At 44.3% G+C, this 23,136-nt stretch overlaps 1 protein-coding gene across 5 annotated transcripts in view; it reads right to left on the bottom strand.

Annotated features, from left to right (window-relative positions):
* The window catches only part of LOC143984010 (uncharacterized), a 179,881-nt gene that overhangs the window by 99,003 nt on the left and 57,742 nt on the right, over nt 1-23,136 (bottom strand). For all 5 annotated transcript variants that reach the window (XM_077484264.1, XM_077484263.1, XM_077484265.1 and 2 more), the window contains 2 exons: nt 4,169-4,233; nt 1,459-1,493 (listed from right to left, as the gene is read on the bottom strand). In XM_077484264.1, the coding sequence (XP_077340390.1) occupies nt 1,459-1,493; nt 4,169-4,233 (100 nt within the window). The remainder of the gene's footprint in view (nt 1-1,458; nt 1,494-4,168; nt 4,234-23,136) is intronic.

The following is a 23,136-nucleotide window of genomic DNA, read 5'->3' as shown; positions in this document are numbered from 1 at the left end:
TCAAGGAATGTCTTACATGGATGTTCCACTAACCAGCATTTTAACTAGAGGATTCTGTACATGTGAACAATAAGGCTCATGTCCACCAAGCCGTCTGGCCCACAGGCAAATATTCTAAGTGGTGGTGGACTTGTTAACGTGATTCTCCTCATGTAGGTAGGGGGCACGGCACACCTCTTGTGCTGTGATTAGTCACAGCACAAGCCAATCAGCGAGTGGTGGGGAATGGATGGCCACAGGCACCCACTGATTGGTGAAGAAGACAGGACAGAGCTCTGTCTATGTAAAGAATACAGAGCTCTGACCTGTCAGCAGGGATGTGCTGGTTTTTGTTTCTCTGCAAAACAGGGAATAAAAATCAGCACATTACTTAGTGAAAGCACCTCACAGTACACACATAAACACTGGTTAGGCACACAATTAACACTTTAATCGTGCCTAGATGGTTAACCCCTTCCCAGCCAGTGTCAGGACAGTGTATATTTTTAGCACTAATCACTGAATTAGTGTCACTGGTTCCCAAAAAGTGTCAGTGTCAGATTGTCTGCCGCAATATCGCAGTCCCGATATAAGTCGCTGATCTCTGCCATTACTAGTATAAAAAAAATTATAAAAGTTCCAGAATATATACCATAGTTTGTAGACGCTATAACTTTTGCGCAAACCAAACGTTATATGCTTATTTGGTGTTTTTTTTTACCAAAAATATGTAGCAGAATACATATTGGCATAAATTTATGAAGAAACTAAATTTTTTACATTTTTAGCAGAAAGTAAAAAATATATTTTTTTTCAACATTGTTGGTCTATTTTTGTTTATAATGCAAAAGAATAAAAAACTTGGTGGTGATCAAATACCACCAAAAGAAAGCTCTATTTGTGGGAAAAAATTATATCAACTTAATTTATGTACAGCGTTGCATGACCACGCAATTCTAAGTTAAAGTAATGCATTTCCGTATACCAAAAAATGGCCTGTCTTCTGGAGGTAAAGTGGATAATCAAACACTTTTCTATTTTAATTTTTTTTTTATATGTTTACAAATGAAAGAGAATATTTTTTTCCCCCCTTTTTGCTCTCAATTGTTTGTTTGTTTTCTGCAACACTGCTTGCTACTCATGCACAGTGTAGTTTACAGAGGAGTATCTCCATCATGCCTGCATCATGTGTAGACTCAGCAGATTCTACAGCTCCACCTGCTGGCCGTCGTTGATATGAAACATTACTGTTATTAATATTATTTTTATACAAGATTTATATAGCGCCAACAGTTTGCACAGCGTTTTACAATATAAAGAGGGACAGTACAATTACAAAATAGTTCAATAAGGAAGGAATAAGAGGGCCTTGCTCATGGAGCTTACAATCTAGTGATTCATATGTATTTAGCTAAAAAGAAAATATAAAAACAAAGTTTATTATTTTTTGACATATGAAAGGAAAATCACAAATCTTACCGTTTACGAGCAGGTGATGGCAACGTTTCCTGAAACTGTAAAAATAAAAATATAATAGTAATTTATATTTTTGAATGCTACTAAGGCCGTTTCATTTTTTTTTTTTTTCCTGTTGAATAGAGAGCATGCTGATTGACAACAGGGTGTGTATAATGCAGAGCACTGCACCCTTAGGTGCCATTTTTTTCCCCATTTTCTAGTGGAGACCTACTCAGATATGCCACACACACTGTAAAATGTAATTTTTGATGAAAAGGGCTACAACTATTTTGCTATAGTATTATATAAATTTGTACATTCAAGCGGTCCACAACCCAGTGTTGCTTTGTTCACAACCTTTATTTTCTTACATTTTACATATGCATTTTGTATGTTTAAAATCCTTTTTAAAAAAAATATAAAACTATATGGAATTCTAACTGGAGTCTCTTCTGGGTTTGTTTTGTATACAAACCTTGCAGTAATAGAACACCCATACAGTGCTCTCATTCTTGCTGCATGTGAGTGGGCAAGCCACTCAAGCAAAGTAATATCTCTTGTGTTTTCTATTTGAGAAATAGGACCACTATACACTTCTGTACTTGTTAGCCTCTGGCCCAATAAATTTGTCAGACTGTTCTCACGAGTGTCTTGGCTTCTATTGGAAAGGTCATAAGGAGACGTGGGTGGAATCATAATAGAAAAACAAGTCTCTGGGGTGAACTTTATCTTGTATCTCCACGTTTTTGTTTGGGGTTTAGATACACCATAATGTTCCAAGGAAAATCGGACTTTTGTCCAAATCAAGCTATTTCTGGATAGTATCTGTCTATAGGGTTGCACCTGGACAGTTGGGGTTTGGAATCATGTGTCCAGGTTTCAGACTGCCTGAAACCTGGACACATTATTCAGACTGGACTATGACTTCCCAGCAGGGTTTGCTGCCTGCAGTTGTCTAAGCTGAGAGTGTGTTACATTCTCTTTCATGCTACCCAAAGCCAGCACCAACAATCCCCCCCCCCCCCCACACACACACACACAGATGGGAGAGGAGAGTGGGCTTGACTTGCACCTTTTTCTTCCACCCCTACCCCTCTATGTCTGCCCACGCTCCAATCCCCAGGGCTGTGCCTCAGAAAAGTGTGGGCCGGAAATGTGAAGTCCAGCAGCCTCAGATACAGCTGGATGAGAGTTGCTGACTGCCAAGGAATGAGTGAGCTCACCATCCATCCCTGTCTGCGACTGAAGTCTCCCCCCTTCTCTCTCCTGCCTCTGAGTACACTAAGGTAAATCAGGGTTCACAGAGTACCCCTTACATCACAGTTCCCCATTACACTAGAGGCCACAGTGTTCCCCCTTACATCAGAGTCCTCATTGTTCCCCCTTAAATCAGGGTTCCCAGAGCATCCCTTATGTCAGAGTCCCCAGAGTTCTCCCTTACATCAGAGTCTGCAGAGCCCCCCTCCCCTTACAGTGAAAGGGAACTCTGCAAGTTCAGATGTAAAAGGGGAACTCTGTGGACTCTGATGTAAAGGGAGACTCTTATTAACTTCATATGATTATAAATGTTAATAGCAAAATATATGTATAGTTTATACTATAAAAAAAAATTGCTGTGCGCCGCTAAAGTGTTTGGGTTTGACTTGAACAAAAGGTGGCAACCCTATCTGTCTACCTCTTACCACAACACTTACTAGACAGCTAGCAAAAAAAACAGATTTATGTACAGTTTTGCATGACCATGCAATTGTAAGTTAACGTAATGCATTGCCGTATAGCAAAAAATGGCCTGGTCATGAAGGGGGGTAAATCTTCTGGAGGTAAAGTGGATAATCAAACACTTTTCTAATTGCATTTTAATGTTTACAAATGAAAGAGAATTTTTTTTCCCCCTTTTTGCTGTCAATTCTTTTTTTTTTTTTTCCTGCAACACTTCTCGCTACACATGCACAGTCCATGAAGTGCTGGTAAAATTTAAATAATGAAAAAATATCAAAAAATAAAAATATAACACTGCTGCAACCAATAAATGTGATCTCTCACTGAGAATAAATAAATGTAAACAATTGTGTACAATTAGTGCGCTGTTGTCACCTTTTGATATTAGCACAGTTGCCACCTAATACAATCAGTTTCCTTGTGAGAGTGTTAAGATTATCTGTAAGTGAAAAAAAAAATCAAATTGCGTGTAGAAATAAATAATAATATCAGATTGACTCCCTTCACATGACGCAACTCGTCGGGAGGAGGAGCCGGTGACCTCACTCTGGTGTCTGAGGTACACAGAGACCAAGTGAGGAGGACTAAGCCAATGCTCATGCACCCGGATGAACCAAGCCTATATTAGAACCAGGTGTGTGTTTACAGTCAGATGCATCGGCTTACTCCTCCTCACTTGGTCTCTGTGTACCTCAGACACCGGAGTGACGTCACTGGCTCCTCCTCCTGACGCGTTGCATCACGTGAAGGGAGCCAATCTGATATTATTTATTTCTGCATGCAATTAGATTTTTTTTCACTTACAGATAATTTTAACACTCTCGGAAGGAAATTGATTGTATTAGTTGGCAACTGTGCTAATATCAAAGGGTGACAACAGCACACTAATTGTACACAAATGTTTACATTTATTTATTTAAATCTGTATAACAATTTACATAAAAAAAATTGGTCCTATAGGTTTCATGAAAGATCACTGTAAAATGTACATCAGTATCAATGATTTACTTACTTGCAATTCTCCAGTTGGCGTACCAGTAACAGACGTATCATCTTTGGTTGAAGTTCCTTCTCCTTCTATATTGAAATTAAGACATTTAATGCATCTTGTGAAAGAAGGAGATAATGGTAAAAGACAACAGCCATGAAAGGTGCAGTAAAGTCTCATGCAGTCTCGAGAGAGAGAAAGCGATCAACAATGCCTGGGAGTGGCTTCTTACGGCCCATCCATTGTTGGTGCTCCCTCCTCTCCCCTGCAGCGACCCCCCCCCCCCCGGCTAACAAAGGGTAAATCATTTGTCCGGATCTGAGCAGGATGAAAATAAGTATATACATCTTTCGTACGCAGCTTTGTCAGCACAGGTATTAGGAGGGGTAAGAGATAATTTTTCAGACCCTTATTTTTAAGGGTTTGCCTGGACTTCTCTTTTAACAACTCATCGACCGGCGCACACCGATGTACTGTCAGCAGAATGACACGGACAGGCATTTAAAGGGAAATACTGGTATGTTCCTTTAAATTTGCCGCCATGCCATCGCGTGCGCGCTGCCGCTCGGCACCTCTGTGAATCTGATTGCGGATCCCGCGGACTCGATCGCCGTGGGATTCCCGCGATTGTCTCACGGGAAGGAAGAACGGGGAGATGCTAATGTAAACAAGCATCTCCCCGTTCTGCCTAATGACAGTGTCACTGATCTCTGCTCCCTGTGATCGGAGCAGAGATCAGTGATGTATGACACACAGCCACGCCCCCCACAGTTAGAAAGACTCCCCAGGGCTCACTTAATCCCTTCACCGCCAGTGTCATTTACATAGGAATCAGTGCATTTGTATAGCACTGATTGCTGTATAAATGACAATGGTCCCAAAAATGTGTAAAAAATTTCCGATGTGTCTTCCATAATGTCAGTAATGGAAAAGCCTTAGCGCTGATATTAATAAATATGTAGGATTACCATATATGTATAGGAAACACCCAAATGACTAAGCTGCAACCATGCCAGTGTTCTATCACCAAAAAAATAAATTTATGTATAATGGTGCGCTCTGGTCAACTTCCTTTTACACAATCTATAATGGAAAGAACAGGGATACCAGTCCTGCGACTACTATAGGGGATATACGCTGAACACCATGCCGTGCAAAAATGCAATAATAGTGTGTGAACAATAGGCAAAAAAGTTATATAAAGTGCTAACAAATTTATGTGCACTAACCAAATGATTCGAAAAAATACTCAGCACTAATCACAAAAGTATGTGCAAATAAATCATAATGGATATCACTGGCAACAAACCTCCTTCACATCCAATACAAAGTGCTATTTGTGCTAATTGCTATTCCACCCAGTTCATGAGCAGCAAAGCTCCCAATCCCGAAACTACTTCAGGGGAAGAGTATTGTACAAAATTGCAGTAGTGTCATATAAAAATAGATAATTTAAAGTGCATACAAATTAGTGTAAACAGTATTAACAAAGTGCAAATCAAGCTGTGCAATTTTCGCAAATGATGTGCAAATAAGCAATAAATATTCAAAATCAAAAGAAAAGTGCTATTGTGCTACTTGGCATTCAGCTAGTTTCCCGAACAACCCAAAGATTCAAACAGGTGTCAGGGACATGTAGCAAACATGTAGCAACAACACATAAAATAATTTGATGAGAGTTAATATGTGATAATCACAGAAAATTAAACATCCTAGAGAGAAAGAAATATATATAAGTCAGCTGTTGTTATTTTAAATACCTCCTACTCAGCATACTGCAACAACAGGATGGTAATAAATAACTCTAAATATGCTGAATACTGATATAATTTATAGAGTGCAGTCTCTAATTAATCTAAAAAATACATGAATGAAAGATTCTTATGTTATCACCCTAAAATTACTTATCCCATCCATTACCCTTGGAAATAGTACAAATTACAAATTATTGTTAAAAATTGCTAAAAATCTGCAATAAAACAATTAAGGTCGAATTCAATGTGCAAACCTTTAGGAAAGAATGTGGCCAACTGAAATATCCACCTTGATTCGCTTTTACTCAATTCCCTCACTTTGTTGCTACCTCTCCAGTGGGGTTTGTATTTTTCTATTGCCCAAAACTTGAGGTGTGTGGGATCCCTGTTATGATGTGTCGCAAAATGGCTTGATACGCTGTGTTTAGGGAAACCACTCTTAATGTTTTGTATATGTTCCCTTATTCGTTTCCACATCGGTCTTTTTATGTGTCCCACATACTGGAAGGAACAAATACATTCCAATAAGTACACTACTCCTTCAGTTCTACAGGATATAAAATCTTTAATATCATATTCATGATTTGTGCTTGTAGAGGAAAAACTAGTGCATTTTCTGCCATAATGTCGCAGTCATGATAAAAATCGCTGATCGCCACCATTAATAGTAAAAAAATATATTTTTTATAAAAATGCCATAAAACTATCCCCTATTTTGTAAACGCTATAACTTTTGCGCAAACCAATCAATAATCGCTTATTGCTATTTTTTTACCAAAAATATGTAGAAGAATATGTATCGGACTAAACTGAGATAAACATTTTTTTTTTTTTTATAGATTTTTGGGGGATATTTATTATAGCAAAATGTAAAAAATAATGCATTTTTTTCAAAATTGTCGCTATTTTTTTGTTTATAGTGCAAAAAATAAAAACCGCAGAGGTGATCAAATACCACCAAAAGAAAGCTCTATTTGTGGGGAAAAAAAGGATGTAAATTTTGCTTGGGAGCCATGTTGCACAACCGTGCAATTGTCAGTTAAAGTGGATGTAAACCTGAAAAAAATGTTTTATGTCATAATGTAGAGTATACGATTTCCTATCATTTGAGCCCACTCTTTTATTGTTCAGTGAGATAAATCTTGACAAACTTTGTCAAATCCTCCCCCTTGGTGTGAGTGACAGGTGATTTACATATCTTGTGCACTAGCCTAAGAGACATGCATTATTTTTTAATTCCCTCCCACTCCTTTCTTCTACTGCTCTGCCAGAATTGGATGTTCCACACCTCAGCATGATTGGACACGCTGAAGTCATGTGGTTACTTTCCTGTCTTTACACTGGATGTTAGAGATCATAGCAGAAGTTCAGTGTAAGAAATACACTGGACTGGAGAATAATATGCATATTGACAAGGGGAGTGTAGAGGTGAGCGGGGAGTCTACTGACATCACGACTCCACCCACCGAGCTACAGACAACAAACCCACCCACAGAATATGCAGTTTTTCGGGTCCCATAACAGACAGAGGGGAGAAATTTGACAGGTAAAGATACATGCAGGAGTCTTGTATGTCCTTAGAGATAACCCCTATGGCAGTAGTTTAGAAGGGATGACATTGGGTTTACATCCACTTTAAAGCGACGCAGTGCCGAATCGCAAAAAGTGCTCTGGTCTTTGGCCTGCAAAATGGTTCAGGGTTTAAGTGGTTAAGGTGTATGACAGATACAGTAATTAAAGTTTACTAAAACCATTAATATGAAAATAGTTCACCCCCCTCCCCCCCATGCCAACAGCTTATAAATCCTCTTTTTATATTAAAAAACAGGCACTATATACCTTTTTGGCTGCGCTCCTTACCGCAGTGGCTCCCCGTTACCGCTCTGTGTATGCGACACCTTTTGATGCTGTCCATACAGATGATTTTATGTCTCTTATATTATTTTACAACACCATCCAGCCCTTTCCGGTGGCCCATGTTGTGCAGGACTTGTCTTTACCCCATGATATGCCAAGTAACATGGCTTCAATATTTATATGTAGTTTTTAGCATGCCCTGCGTTTAATGCGATTCTGTGTATGCCTTTTTTGTTTCATTCATTGTGCAGTTCAACGCCACAGGAATGGCAGACTGTGGCATCCCACTTTTCCCATTGTTGGGACTTTCCTAACTGCAACGGGGCAATAGATAGGAAGCACGTCCACATCGTCCCACCACCCTATTCAGGGTCATACTATTTTAACTATAAGAGGTTTCATAGTATCGTGTTGATGGTAGGGGTGTCGGCGACATATGAGTTTCTATATGTGGACGTGGGGAAGAATGGCCGGATGTTGGATGGTGGAGTGTTATATAAAAACAGAGAACAAGCAGCGCCAACCTGAGTGTAGTAGTTTAAAACATGCTTTTAATTATAGTTTAAAATGCACTCACTCTGTGTAAGATGTAAGCAGGCATATTATAAAAGAAATCCAAATGGACAGCAGGATGGACAGCGGGCTTCACAGGAGATGATCCTCTCAGGCTGTATGCTCTTGTCTGTCAGTGTTGGTGGCTTCCAGTGTCACAGAACCGAGTAGGCAAGGCACAACGAGAATCATCAGTCCGCAGAGTCTTGGGTCATGATTGGATGATGCTAATGTCACGATCAGATGATTCTAATGGCGTGCTGACACGATCGGATAATGCTGATGGCATGCACGCGTTCGGAACATACGTGTTCCTTCCTCAGGCTGGTGGAGTGTTTGCCATCGAGTTCTACAGATGTCTCCAGGGAGTTGTCTTGGGATTGCCATCTGCGGAAAAGAACGTCGAAGGACTCTTGCTTGTTTTTCTTGCTTATGAAGCATTTGGTCTGGGCAATCACGTGATGAGGCCATTCCCCCAGAGGACCCTCACCCTGGAGAAGAGGGTTTTTAATTTCCGGCTGGCCAGAGCCCGAAGAGTCATGGAGCATACCTTTGGGATAATGGCCAGCCAGTTCCGCCTATTTCTGACAGCAATCAACCTGGTGGAGTACAAACTGAACCACATTGTTTTATGCTGCTGCATCCTGCACAACTTTTTAAAAAGAAATGCTCCAAATGATATAGCCTCAGTTGGGCCTGAGGTTGGACTCCAGGAACTAACACTGACGGCCCTGGAAGCTGTCCATTCTGGCTTGCCCCCCCCCCAAAGCGCCCGTGAAGTGTGCCAAAAATATGTGGAATATTTTAAGGATAGGGGGGCCATTGCTATGCCAGCTAATTTGTAAATATTCTTTAAATACAAAAAAAATTGTTCTTGATTTGGATTTACTGCTTGAGTTTATTTTATCTGTCTCCTAGGTTATCCTTGTGCACTTGTAGTGCCAAGTGGTTTTCACATTATTTAAATAACACCCATTGTCACTGTAAACACCAACTTAATACAAAAAGTGTTATTGAGCATTGAAAGAAGCCACACATTGTTTAGTAGAAAGCCTTTTACTCCGTACACATTCACATGTGCGTTTTATAAAAAAAAAAATAATTTTTTTTTACAAACACAGAAACAGGCATGTTTCCAAACATAACATTTAGCAGATGATCAAAGCTCGCCACAGCGCCTAGAGGCGATTCAGTTCGCATTGTGCGCTATACAAGTATTTCATTCATTCATTCATTCATTCAACATACACAACTCTGGAACTTACGAAGTTCAACATTGCAAAAATGAGACATTTTATAGTGTGAAAAAGGTCTTGATCTTGCCTTCATCAGATGGGGTGAAGTCACCCCTGTAAAAATCAAATTTAGAAGATGCACACAAATTGTGATTCGAAATGGGGATTTCCTTTCTGATCCCATACCTAATGTCAACATGTGCTATCTCCCATTATGGGGATCAATGGACGTGTTTTTGTGGTGCAACCACTTCCCCTCACCTACTAGAGATGGGAGGAAGGGGTTGCACCCACAAAACGCGTACATTGAAATCTCCTGATGGCAGATAGCACATGTTGACACACTGTGTGCATATTCCAAATTTGGCTTTTAAACAGTATTAAAAGTTTAGATAACATTTTTGTTAAAAAAAAAGGAATCTTTTAGGATTTATATTCTCCCTAGTACATCAATCATGTTCTTCAGTCTTTGTTCAATCTCCTTGTTTTTTTGATAAGGTCCAAATCCAGACTGCAAGACATGATTTCCTGGATAAGCCGCTGTGCACTGTCACTGGTGAAATGACAGTTTTTTGGTACCACAACCTGAACATTACCTAAAAAAAAAAAAAAAAACAACACACCATGACAATTCCTTTATTAAAGTCTTCTTTCATCTTCTTTCTTCTGGTCTTTTTCCTTCTTCCTTTCTTCATCCTTCGGGTTCTTCCTCTATCTTCTTCTTCCTCCGATCCGCTTCTTATTGCTCCGATCCGCTTCTCGTCCAGCATCTTCCTCCACGGCGTCTCTTCTTCGTTCTCGGGCCGTTCCGTGCAATGGGAGGCTCCTGCAATGGGAGACACATGGAACCATGCGCCAGAGGGGGCGGAGTCCCCGGGTGGCCCCGCCCTCCTTTTTAAAAGAACTGTCAGAAGAAGAGAAGCGTCACACAGCGGGAGCCTCCCATTGCGTGGAGCGGCCCGAGAACCAAGAAGAGACGCCGTGGAGGAAGATGCCGGACGAGAACACTCGAGCAACAAGAAGCGGATCGGAGGAAGAAGAGGATCAGAGGAAGAAGAAGATGGAGGAAGAAACCGAAGGATGAAGAAAGGAAGAAGGAAGAAGACCAGAAGAAAGAAGATGAAAGGAGACTTTAATAAAGGAATTGTCCTAGATCGTCTCCTGTCATTTTTAACACTTTTTTGTCACTTTTTTGGTGAAATGGTAGGGGTAATTTTGTACCCCCTTACCATTTCACACAGGGGGGAGGCCGGGATCTGGGAGTCCCCTTGTTAAAGGGGGCTTCCAGATTCCGATAATCCCCCCACCCGCAGACCCCCACAACCCCCGGCCAGGGTTGTGGGGATGAGGCCCTTGTCCTCATCAACATGGGGACAAGGTGCTTTGAGGGGCTACCTCAAAACACCCTCCCAATGTTGAGGACATGTGGCCTGGTATGGTTCAGGGGGGGCGCTCTCTCTTCCCACCCTCTTTTCCTGTGGCCTGTCAGGTTGCGTGCTCGGATAAGGGTCTGGTATGGATTTTGAGGGGGACCCCCACGCCATTTTTCCCTTAATATTCATACCAGACCCGAAGGGCCTGGTATGCTCTTGAAGGGGTGAGGTATAACAAGGGGAACCCATGGCAGTTTTTTTTTTTTTACATTAAAGTCGTGTTGTAATTCGCGCTGTGATTCACACTCAAGTCATGTCCAGGTTGCCTCCCAAAGTCGTGTTGGAAGTTGTGTTTCCCCTGTGTGAATGAATGGACTGTTATGATGCAAGTTCAATAGACACAGATTGTTATTCTTAGAGTCACGTAGAATCTCCTATCTGTATTGAACTGTCAAAATGAAAATAAAGCATTTATTTATGTTGGATCTTTTGTTTTTCGGATTCTGTGATTTCGTTATCGTTTGTCAAAACAATAACGAATATACCTGAAATTCGGACGAAAATGCATTCGGGCGAAAACAAATTCACATGTCTACTTAGCGCACAGATATTTGTGGCCAGAAATATGAATGTGAAACATTGCTGGGAAGTGGTATACAATTGTCTTGGCAGAGTTCCAAGTTGAAGACATCATTATTTCCCTTTTAACCAAGCTGGAATACTTACCTTTTTTGGACAAGTTTCACAGATGGAGACACCCCAAGTAACCACTGGAGCACCTGTGTGGGTCACCCTAAAAATTGTGCTCTGGTGTCCCACACTAGTGCTCCTGAGTCCAGATGTGTAAACAGCTGCTGAGTGTCCTCTCCTTACATTACACTGAATCGAGCTTGCAATTCATTCTAGTTTCAAAGACATCTAGACAACAATGTCCTAAACTTCTTTTAATACAAATTAGCATGACCAAATGTAGTTAATCCTGTATCAGCTAAAAACATCGTATTTAGTTGGCAAAAACGAACAAGGTTTCCTACGAACTGTGCCCACGAACATGAAAGTAGCCATTTAAAACTGTACAACCGTAAAGAAAAGCACATGCAGAAGAGCAGCATGCAAGTTAATAATCATAATAGGAACACACGACAAGTACTTACTTTTTTTAAGCACTTTCTTTATCCTACTGTACTGATCCTGCTCCCTTAATTTTAGGTCTCACCAGCATTTCCTTAATTGCTCCTTTGATCGTCATATCCCAAATTTCTGCCGCAGACTCTTCACCACTTTCATCATGATTTTGGCCTTTCGCAGATTGGGGTTTGGGTACGGCCCATTATTTCCATCATAGTCAGCCCTCTTCAATATGTGGACCATCTCCACCATCTCCTTAAAGGACATATTGGAGGCCTTAAACCTCCTCCTGGAATGGGGCGTTTTCGGCCTCTGGGCTTTCCTCCTTGTTACTACTAGTAGTAGTCTTCTTCTGTGTCTCCACCATGTTCCTCTCCACTGCAACGAAAGATGGGGAATCTTCGAGAAAGAACGTCAGGGGCGGGCGATGCAGGCGTAGCTTCATGCATGCGCAGCATAAAGTTAAGATGCGTGTGTCATACACACGTTCGGTGTGCTGAGGAAGGAGGACGAACGTTCTAACAAAGGTAACTTCTTAACTTTGGTACATCAGTGGCCTATACTGATTCTAGATTGAGGCCTATATTGGGATATGATTAGGAGAGTTTAGCCTGATATTTAGTGTTTTTGTCTTGCGTTTTGTCTTGCAGCAAATACGAAACAATTCAAAGACCCTGAATTCATGGGCCACTTCATAGACAAATACAGGGATATGTGAAATTTGTGGGAGGTTAAAAGCCCCTTATATCAAAATAAACCAGCTAGGAAGGTTTTGCTGGAGAAACTGCTGGAATATGTGAAGACGCAGGTCCCAAACGCACACATTGAGTTTGTGGAGAGGAAAATTGGTAGCTTGAGAAGCACATATAGGAAGAAGCTTAATAAGAGCCAGGCTTCCATGAGATCAGGAGCTGCAGAGGATGTCTAAGTACCCAGTCTGTGGTACTACAGCAGGATGCGGTTTCTGGAAGACCAGATGAAAGCCAGGGAATCACTTTCTACACTTCCATTCACCCTTCCCTCAACCCCAACTGAGGCTTCCGAGGACCAACCTGGGCCTTCCATCCTGAAAGAAGTTGAGGAGCCCAGCTGGAGCCAGGTATAGTATTTTTTAACATATTTATTGTCCAAAAATGATTGTTGTTAACTAGATGTTATTCTTGCTAACAAACAAATGATTTAACAAAATGTGTTTGACATATCAATTGACAGTAGGGGCCAAAAATGAATGTGACAACAATGAAAAATGCTGGGGTCAGAATGATAGTCTTTTCTATTTATTAACATTCAATTTGCAACAGTCACGAGTTGAAATTTGGGTGTGATTGATGAAGCAAAAACTAAAAGTATGTCCCTTTTTCATACACAGGAAGGCCTCAGCCAGGACAAGGCTCTGGAATGTGTCAGCCAGGAGGAGGCGGGGGTAAGTGGCAGCCAGGAGGTGGCAGGGCCCTGTTGCCTCATCCAATCCCAGGTGCCTCCCCTCCGCCTTCGAACAAAAAGGGCCAGGAAGGGGAGTAACGTGGAGGAGGCAGCACTGGGCCTCATTAAGGATGCTTACGGTATGTGGCCCTGAAAACTTCCCCCAACGCTGAAGAGGCCTATGGCTGCTATGTAGCTGCTAAATTGCAGAAAATGGAGGAGGGACAATGCCTCAGGTGTGAGAAATTCTGAATTCTGAAGGGGTTGAGTGGCCAAATAAGTGATAACATGCACTTATGTATTCTCGCCCATACTCCTGCCACAAGTCCACCTCCAGAGCCACAGCCTCCAAGGAAGGCTGCAGGGAAGGCTGCAAGGAAGACAAGAAAGTAATGGCCTGGGTTCAGTCTGGTCTGACAGAAGACGCAGGCTGTGGCACTACCACAGCCTGGAAACATATATGTCATCTGCTGCTGTTCATGATCTCTGGGAGTCCTGGACCAGATTGTGCTCCCCATTATATGGACTCCTCAGGCTTTCCAAAAAGTTGATGTGTGCCCTGGAGTAGAACGGCTTTGCAAATTCCAGCAGTTTCTCCAGCGTTGCCTTCTTTATTTTGTTAACCAGAATAGATTTTATTTTAGAAAATACTTGCCTATATGTGCTTTTCTTCAAATAGGACAGTTTGTTTTTGTGAGTAGGTATATTTCAAAAATATAATGTCAAATTAACAAATGACACCAACCAACCTCCTTGAGCTTTAAAAAGACAAGATAATAATGTCGTTGTGTAAACTTGACACACAAAAAAGAAGAAAAAAAAAGATGGAGATGACTAGAAAATAATAAAAAAAAAAATTCAAAAAAAGGGAGTTCTTGATTAAAAAAACAAAAACAAAAACAAAAAATCCAAACATTATTATGGAGATCTGGCTTGAAAAACAAAAAAGTTTATTCATGAGATTAGGAGAAATAATAAAGAAAGAAGTTTGTGAGGACTCTGAATATGAGCAGCAAAACAACTTAATTCTTCTAGCATTGTAAAGAAGAAGAGAATGCCCTTCATTAAATTATTAAAACTAATTCAGCGTGATGAATGTGCTATGTCCATTACAACCGGTAGTTTTACCGGACCGATCGCTTTTGTCTTAGTTGAATCTGAGCATGCGTGATTTTTTATGCATCGGAATTGCATACATGCGAACGCATTTGCAGATACAAACTTTTTCCAACCGAAAAATGGAGAACATGCTCCCAATCTTTTTCTGGCCAAAATTCGGCCAGAAAAAGTCAGATGGAGCATACACATGATCGCATTTTCCGACCAAAAGCTTTCATCGGTCTTTTGCTGGCCATGTAAGATCTTCTGAAATGGGCCAAGATTTTCCTTGCCTGCCGCAAGATGTCCTGGACCCCAGGGTATTTGACAACGAATCGCTGCACGACCAAGTTTAAGATGTGTGCCATGCATGGCACGTATGTAACTTTGCCCTGTTTCAATGCGCTAAGCAGATTGGCACCGTTGTCACACACCACTTTACCAACTGTCAAATTGAGCAGTGTTAGCCACTGATCTGCCTGTGAACACAAAGCTGAAAGGAGTGCAAGGCCAGAGTGGCTCTTGGCTTCCAGGCACAACAGACGCAGCACAGCATGGCAACGTCTCACCTGGCATGTCAAATAGGTTCTGGGGAGCTTGGACGGCGCAGCGGAAGAGACGCTAGCTGTGGAAAAGGAGGAGTCAGCTGAGGAGGAGAGGGAGGATGGAGTAGGAGGAGGAGAAGAAGAGGCAGGCCTGCATGCAATCCGTGGTGGTAAAACCAAATCTACACGGGTGCCATGGGTTACATGCTTTACGGCGGTCAGAAGGTTCACCCAGTGGGCAATAAAAGTTATATACCTTCCCTGCCTGTGTTTGCTAGCCCACGTGTCTGTGGTCAGATTTATCTTGGCACCGACACTGTGTGCCAGAGATACATTTACTTGCTGCTGAACATGACCATATAGCTCTGGGATGCCCTTCCGTGAGAAATACTTCCTTCCTGGGACCTTCCATTGTGGTGTTCCAATGGCCACAAATTTTCGAAAGGCCTCCGAGTCCACCAGTTTATATAGCAGTAGTTGGCAGGCTAACAGTTCTGACAAGCCAGCGATCAACCGTTGGGCAAGAGGGTTATCCGGCATCATCATTTTTTTACACTCAAACATTTGGCCCACGGAAGCCTGCCTTTTTCCAGAAAAACGTGAGGACGGCATGATGGAAGGTGGAGTGGAGGACAAGTTGAAGGCTGGCCGCAGGCCAGCCTGTATTTGTAGGAGGAGCCTGAGAGGGCTATTTAAACCTCCTCCTCTGTCAGGGCCAGTGTCTTTAGGGTTTCTGAGCGGGCGGCAGCAGAAGAGTCTGTCTGGGGATTGGCGGTTTCTGGGTTGGAGCGACGCCGCCCCCCCCCATCTCTGCGTTCACCTGGGTGGAGGCCGCTCTGCCGGCTGCCAGGGGGGGTATTTGCAGCCCATGTTCCAGCTGCGCGGTTGGTGAGGGGGGGGGGCGGCAGTCCAGCCATCCTTTACCACCCTGCGCTCCCTCTGAATAGCATGCCGCCCGCGTTCATGTCAGGGGGGAGCGGGGGTGCATCTGTCCCTGCCAGCCCACTCCTCATGCTTTTAGAGCCGGCCGCCAGCTCCTCTCTCCACAAACCCGCGTGGCGGCCGTCTGATTCTCCCTGTGTGAGGGGGAGGGGGCGATCGGCCGCCGCTGGCTTCGCTCCCATACACGGCCATCTTCAGGAGCTGCTAAGAGCCCCTCTGGTGTTCGGCGGCCGCTAGATCCTCTCTTCCCTTGTTCACGTGGCGGCGGGGGAGGGGGTGATCGGCAGGGCGGCCGCCGATTCTCCTGGTGAGGGGAGGTGGAGGTAGTCAGCTGCCGCTGGCTCCCTTTCTCCCCTCGCGGGTACGGAGCGCCCGCCGTTTCTGCTCGTGGGGGGGGAGGGGGAGGTGATCGGCCGTGCTGGCTCCCCCTCCCCCCTCACATATGCAGGGTAACCGCCGATTCTCTGACGAGGGGAGGGGGAGGTATTCGGCCGCGCCGGCTCCCCCCCCCCCCCTCACATAGGCACAACTAATCAAATCCTTCTAATTTCCAATTTGCATGCTGGATTAAAGAAAAACGGAACATGGTTATGCTGCAGCTATAGGCAACAGGACCCCCCCCCCCCATATTTTATGTCCAGTCAAAGTTCTGCTATGAAATCTAGCATAATCCAACGGGCACAAACAAGCCAATGGAAAAAGCTATCTATAGACTTTAAAGGACTTTTAATTCTTTAACTGCATCCTACTAAACAGCGAGAGTTGCAGAATGAAAGCTTGTTTCCTGCTACCTGCAAAATACTGGCACAGCCAGACAGTCGTTGTGGGAGCCTGCAGTCTTTATGGAAATGCCGGTTTAAAGTATACTGTATGGAGCATACACAGGGAGGACTCTGCTGATTTGTGAAGGGCAATGATCTCTAGTGGGCGTTTTTTGCATACAGTAACAGTTCACTACACCATGCATGAATGAGAGAAATTGTTTTAGGATCCTCATTCATGGTTAACTCCTAATTGGGGCGTTATAAAGTGTCACGTATGGACAATTTGGGGTATTGGTCCTTTTGCTATTTTCATAGGCACAGGCATAATGGAGGCTAAATGGGTTTTTACCTTTCAAAATATAACATGTTTGGGGGGGTTTGTGTAATGCATTTTCTATACATTTTCATTGGGTCCCCTCCTGAGCTCCACATGGTGGGTTTCTCCCCCTCCTGAGCTCCTCGTGGTTGGTCCCCCCCCTCCTGAGCTCCACCTGGTGGGCCTCCTGAGCTCCACGTGGTGGGCCCCCCCCCCCCCGCCTGGGTTCCATGTGGTGGGTTTCCTCCTCCCCACCCGCCTGAGCTCCACGTGGCGGGTCTCCCCACCCGCCTGAGCTCCACGTGGCGGGTCTCCCCACCCGCCTGAGCTCCACGTGGCGGGTCTCCCCACCCGCCTGAGCTCCACGTGGCGGGTCTCCCCCCTCCCGAGCTCCACCTGGTGGGCCTCCTGAGCTCCACGTGGTGGCCCCCCCCCATGCTCCATGTGGTGGGTTTCCTCCCCCCCCACCCGCCTGAGCTCCACGTGGCGGGTCTCCCCACCCGCCTGAGCTCCACGTGACATTTCTGTCACAGCGCTCAGTCTAGCATTTCTGTCTCAGCGGTGCTGTCTCAAGTGTTCTGTCCTGCATTTCCGTCACAGCGTTTCTGTGCGGCTTTTCCGTCACAGCGTTTCTGTGCGGCTTTTCCGTCACAGCGTTTCTGTGCTGCATTTCCGTCACAGCGTTTCTGTGCTGCATTTCCGTCACAGCGTTTCTGTGCTGCATTTCCGTCACAACGCTCTGTGCTGCATTTCCGTCACAACGCTCTGTGCTGCATTTCCGTCACAGCGTTCTGTGCTGCATTTCCATCAAGGCGTTCTGTGCAGCATTATTGTCACGGCATGCTGTGCAGCATTACCGTCATAACAGTCTGTCCAGCTTTTCAGTCATAGCGTTTATGTCCAGCATGTCTGGCATAGCATTTCTGCCCCTGGATGCCTGTCATAGCGTTCGGCCCCGGCATGTCTGTCGTAGCTTTCTGTCCAAGGACTGCTGTCATAGCGTTCTGACCCTGGACTGCTGTCATAGTGTGCTGCCCCTGGACTGCTGTGGCGTTCTGGACCAGGATTGCTGTCGTGGCGTTCTGAACCAGGATTTCTGGCTTTTCATTCATGCCTCAGCGTTTCAGTCTTGGTTGTTGCTGTCATTGCGTTTTGCCTCTGGTTCTGTCACTACGTTTCTGCATCAGCATTTAAGTTTCAGCGTTTTCTGTCATGGTTTTCTTCATGGCATGTTGTGTTTCTGTCTCAGCGTTTTCCTGTCTTAGCGTTTTCCTGTCTTAGCGTTTTCCTGTCTTAGCGTTTTCCTGTCTTAGCGTTTTCCTGTCTTAGCGTTTTCCTGTCTTAGCGTTTTCCTGTCTCAGCGTTTTTCTGTCTCAGCGTTTTCCTGTCTTTGTGTTGCTGCCAGCATGCCTGTCATGGTATTTCAGACTTGGTGTTCAGTCTCTGAGTTTCTCAGAGGGGAGTTGTTCACTCATGGCATACTCTGGTAGTCGTTCGTCCTTGTTGATTGTCATGTCCCATTGTGTCTGTGTCATGTTTTGTATCTGGGTCAGGTAGCTAGGGCTCTCACGTCAGGATCTGTCACGTCTACAGATCCATACGGGCTGAGGTTTCGTTTATTAATTGATTGTTGTCCGCAATCTTCTCGTCCGTATACCATACGTCATACGTTGCATGTTCATCCACCACATATATACGACTACCCACCATTGCCTGTGGGTACACTAGCCCTGAGTTTCAGTTAGTTACCTGTCTCTGCACTGCAGGTTAATCGGGCTCACTTACCACTTACATGTGGGTGGGGGGGGGGGTCCGTCTGTCAGGTTCTTTTACGCGCAGTGGTCTTGACTTTTCTGCTCATGTTTCATTCTTAGTTAGGTAGGGGGTATTGTTGTTCTCATGTCTGGTCGTCTGTCATTTCTCTAGTTTGTGTGTCAGGTTGGGCCGTCTTGGCATCCATACCAATATCATCCATGCTTGCTATCACTTCCTTCAGCCCGGCCGTTGTTGGGGGGCTAGTTGATTGGTGCTGGTGTCTTGTCACCACTGGGCTCACCCTTGGGTCAGAAGCAGTCGAAAATGTTCCTTCAGTTGATGTCCTGTTGTGTTGAGGCCCTGGTTACTGCCCAGGAGTGTATAGTCTCTCTCAGGGTATTTGTTAGCCATGTCCCGTGACAGTCCTTGGGGGGTAGGTTTGGCAGTTATCATAATGGTTTTGGGTTCCACTCTTGGCTCTGATCTTGTTTGAACTTATTGCCTGGAGTTCCACTTAGGGACATCAGTCCAGTCGTCTTTTCCGATCCCCAGCTGGTTCCAAGTAGGGGGGGCTTGGTATGTCTATTATGCCATGGGGACTATTTCCGCAGGAGGCAGTTTGGCCCTCCGTGGTTCAGATTTCTGTCCCAGCTGTTGGGTTCAGGCTGTAGCATGACCCGATCGTATCCGGTGGGACCTGGGTCCTGCGTCCGGTTTATTTTCTCCAGGTTGACAGTATTATTGCCATGGTGTATGGGCCTTATCCGCTTACTCCATCACATCCATCAGGTTTCCAGCTTTTCACACTCCTGCTAGTGGTCTTTTTGCCACTCACCCTCTTGGGGGGGTATGTCTCTGGGCTATTTCACTGGTGTTCATTGGGGTATTTCGCCATCTTTTGCAGGGGTTTCCTTGGGCCAGGCCTTGTTCCTTTCCCCTCTCGTATCCTCTCATTTCACAAGCAGTTCATTCTCGGGTCTGGGTGTCACGGGCATCCGGCTCAATTCAAGGGGATGTTCAGTTGGGGTCAGGGTAGTGTCACAGGTTCGATAGGGAGTTCCTTCTCATCGCCAAGTCAGGAGTCGGTGTGTTCTTTTGCCATTGCGAACACTTTCATGTTACTTGCTGGATACGTACTGCTGCCGTCCGGGAGCACACCTTTATCCTTGATGGTTCTGTACCTTCCATTCTTCACCTAAATTTTGTGTCTTTTTGCCCTCTTCTCAGGCATACTGACCAGCTAGGCCAAGGCACACCTCAGGCCTTGTTTCTTAGGAGTATCGCATTTCCCGCTTGAAGACTCTGACTACAAGTTGAAGGCTGGCCGCAGGCCAGCCTGTATTTGTAGGAGGAGCCTGAGAGGGCTATTTAAACCTCCTCCTCTGTCAGGGCCAGTGTCTTTAGGGTTTCTGAGTTCCCACCCGCCCGTTCCCCAGTTTCATACATTCTCATAGTATTTTGTTCTTATTCTTACATTCAGGGTATGCCCTCTTCTCAGGCATACTGACCAGCTAGGCCAAGGCACACCTCAGGCCTTGTTTCTTAGGAGTATCGCATTTCCCGCTTGAAGACTCTGACTACAATTCTGAGGAGAGAGGAGAATGAGAAGAGGCTGGACGGTGAGAGCCTGGAGTGTGGCTTTGTGTGTTTCGTTGCTCCCACTGGGCTCGGTGATGGCAGCTCATGTGCCTTCTTAAGGTGGTCGTCCCTAGGTGAGTGTTGGGCTTACCGCGACTTATGCGTTGACTGCAAAGGCTGCAGATGGCAACACTATTGTCAGCAGCGGACACGTTAAAAAAAGCCCACACTGCGGAGCCATGTGCCGGCGTCCTGGGAGCGCCAGATGTGACCGTACATGGTTGATGCCTCACTCCTGATACATTAGCAGTCTGGTTTGTCTCTCCTGTGCAATGTAAGTTCTGCCTGCTTCTCCTCCCTATCTACTGGTCCATATCTCCCTCTGAACTCCCCTCCTCTTCCACTCTTGTGGGCACCCATGTTACATCACTAGACATGACATCATCGACGTCACCTTCCCCACCGCTATAATTATAGATCACGGAGTAGGCAGCAACACCGGGGACCAACCTCCTTGGGTTGATCTGGGTACTGTCGTCAGACTGCTGAGTGGTGGTTGTTGCTACCTCCTCTTCCTGATCCAATGCCAAGAATGGCTGCGCATCGGCAATGTCTTGTGATGGATCGGAAAATAATTCCTGTGACTCAAGCGGAGGGTATATGGTGGTGTTAGTGATAGCGTCTTTGGGGGTGCACACAGCAGAGAGTGAAGAGGGTGCAGATCGAGAGGATGAGGAGGGTGTAGAAGAGTAAGGCTGAGAGAGCCACTCAACCAAGTCTGGTGCGTCCTTTGACATAATCGAACGCACCTTCTGCAATTTGCCACTTTGGCTCAAGCCTGTTGCTCCTGCCCTACCCCTACCACCCCTGCGGAAGGGCCTGCCTCTTCCTCTGCCTGTCATTTTTTAAATGACCCTGTGACAAAAGTCTCTAGAGAAGTGCAGTATATGTGGAAGAAGGTATATAACACCCCGCTTCAATCTGTTGTTTTGGGGGGCCACTGGTCTATCTCACCAGTTATAATACTTTTTTCGAATTGCGTTTGTCACTCTTTGTAGTATCGCTGCAGAACCGCTCAGCAGTCACAATGCTGCACAGTGGAAATGCACTATAATATGCTTTCTATATTTGAAAGAAAGTATATTATACATGTATTACAACCCTATATACTGTACACCTATACCAGTCCTTAAAAGGACCTTTGTGGACCTAATAGCAGCCAGATAGTAGCTAGTGAATTGCAGATTGTCCCTGCTCCAAACACCAAACTGTCCCTACACTGAGAAACGACAGCTGCAGAATCGGTCAGCAGCAGCACTGCAGTGCACTATAATATGCTTTCTATATTTGAAAGAAAGTATATTATAAGTGTATCACAACTCTATATATTGTACACCTATACCAGTCCTTAAAAGGACCTTTGTGGACCTAATAGTAGCTAGCTAGTAGCTAGTGAATTACAGACTGTCCCTGCTTCAAACACTAAACTGTCCCTACACTGAGAAACGACAGCTGCAGTATCGGTCAGCACTGCAGTGCACTATAATATGCTTTCTATATTTGAAAAAAAGTATATTATAAGTGTATTACAACCCTATATACTGTACACCTATACCAGTCCTTAAAAGGACCTTTGTGGACCTAATAGTAGCTAGTTAGTAGCTAGTGAATTGCAGACTGTCCCTGCTCCAAACACCAAACTGTCCCTACACTGAGAAATGACAGCTATAGAATCGGTCAGCAGCAGCACTGCAGTGCACTATAATATGCTTTCTATACTTGAAAGAAAGTATATTGTAAGTGTATTACAACCCTATATACTGTACACCTATACCAGTCCTTAAAAGGACCTTTGTGGACCTAATAGTAGCTAACTAGTAGCTAGTGAATTACAGACTTTCCCTGCTCCAAACACCAAACTGTCCCTACACTGAGAAATGACAGCTGCAGAATCGGTCAGCACTGCAGTGCACTATAATATGCTTTCTATATTTGAAAGAAAGTATATTATAAGTGCATTACAACCCTATATACTGTACACCTATACCAGTCCTTAAAAGGACCTTTGTGGACCTAATTGTAGCAGGGACAGTCTGCAATTCACTAGCTACTAGCTAGCTACTAACACCAAACTGTCCCTACACTGAGAAACGACAGCTGCAGAATCGGTCAGGAGCACTGCAGTGGACTATAATATGCTTTCTATATTTGAAAGAAAGTATATTATACGTGTATTACAACCCTATATACTGTACATCTATACCAGTCCTTAAAAGGACCTTTGTGGACCTAATAGTAGCTAGATAGTAGCTAGTGAATTGCAGACTGTCCCTGCTCCAAACACCAAACTGTCCCTACACTGAGAAACGACAGCTGCAGAATCGGTCAGGAGCACTGCAGTGCATTATGATATGCTTTCTATATTTGAAAGAAAGTATATTATAAGTGTATTACAACCCTATATACTGTACACCTATACCAGTCCTTAAAAGGACCTTTGTGGACGTAATAGTAGCTAACTAGTAGCTAGTGAATTACAGACTGTCCCTGCTCCAAACACCAAACTGTCCCTACACTGAGAAACGACAGCTTCAGAATCGGTCAGCACTGCAGTGCACTATAATATGCTTTCTATATTTGAAAGAAAGTATATTATAAGTGTATTACAACCCT

Source organism: Lithobates pipiens, unplaced genomic scaffold (assembly GCF_037356315.1).
Source record: "Lithobates pipiens isolate NorthernLeopardFrog02 unplaced genomic scaffold, aLitPip1_a1.2 Scaffold_16, whole genome shotgun sequence".
Taxonomy (NCBI): Eukaryota; Metazoa; Chordata; class Amphibia; order Anura; family Ranidae; genus Lithobates; species Lithobates pipiens.
This window is presented reverse-complemented; position numbering and strand designations above follow the sequence as displayed.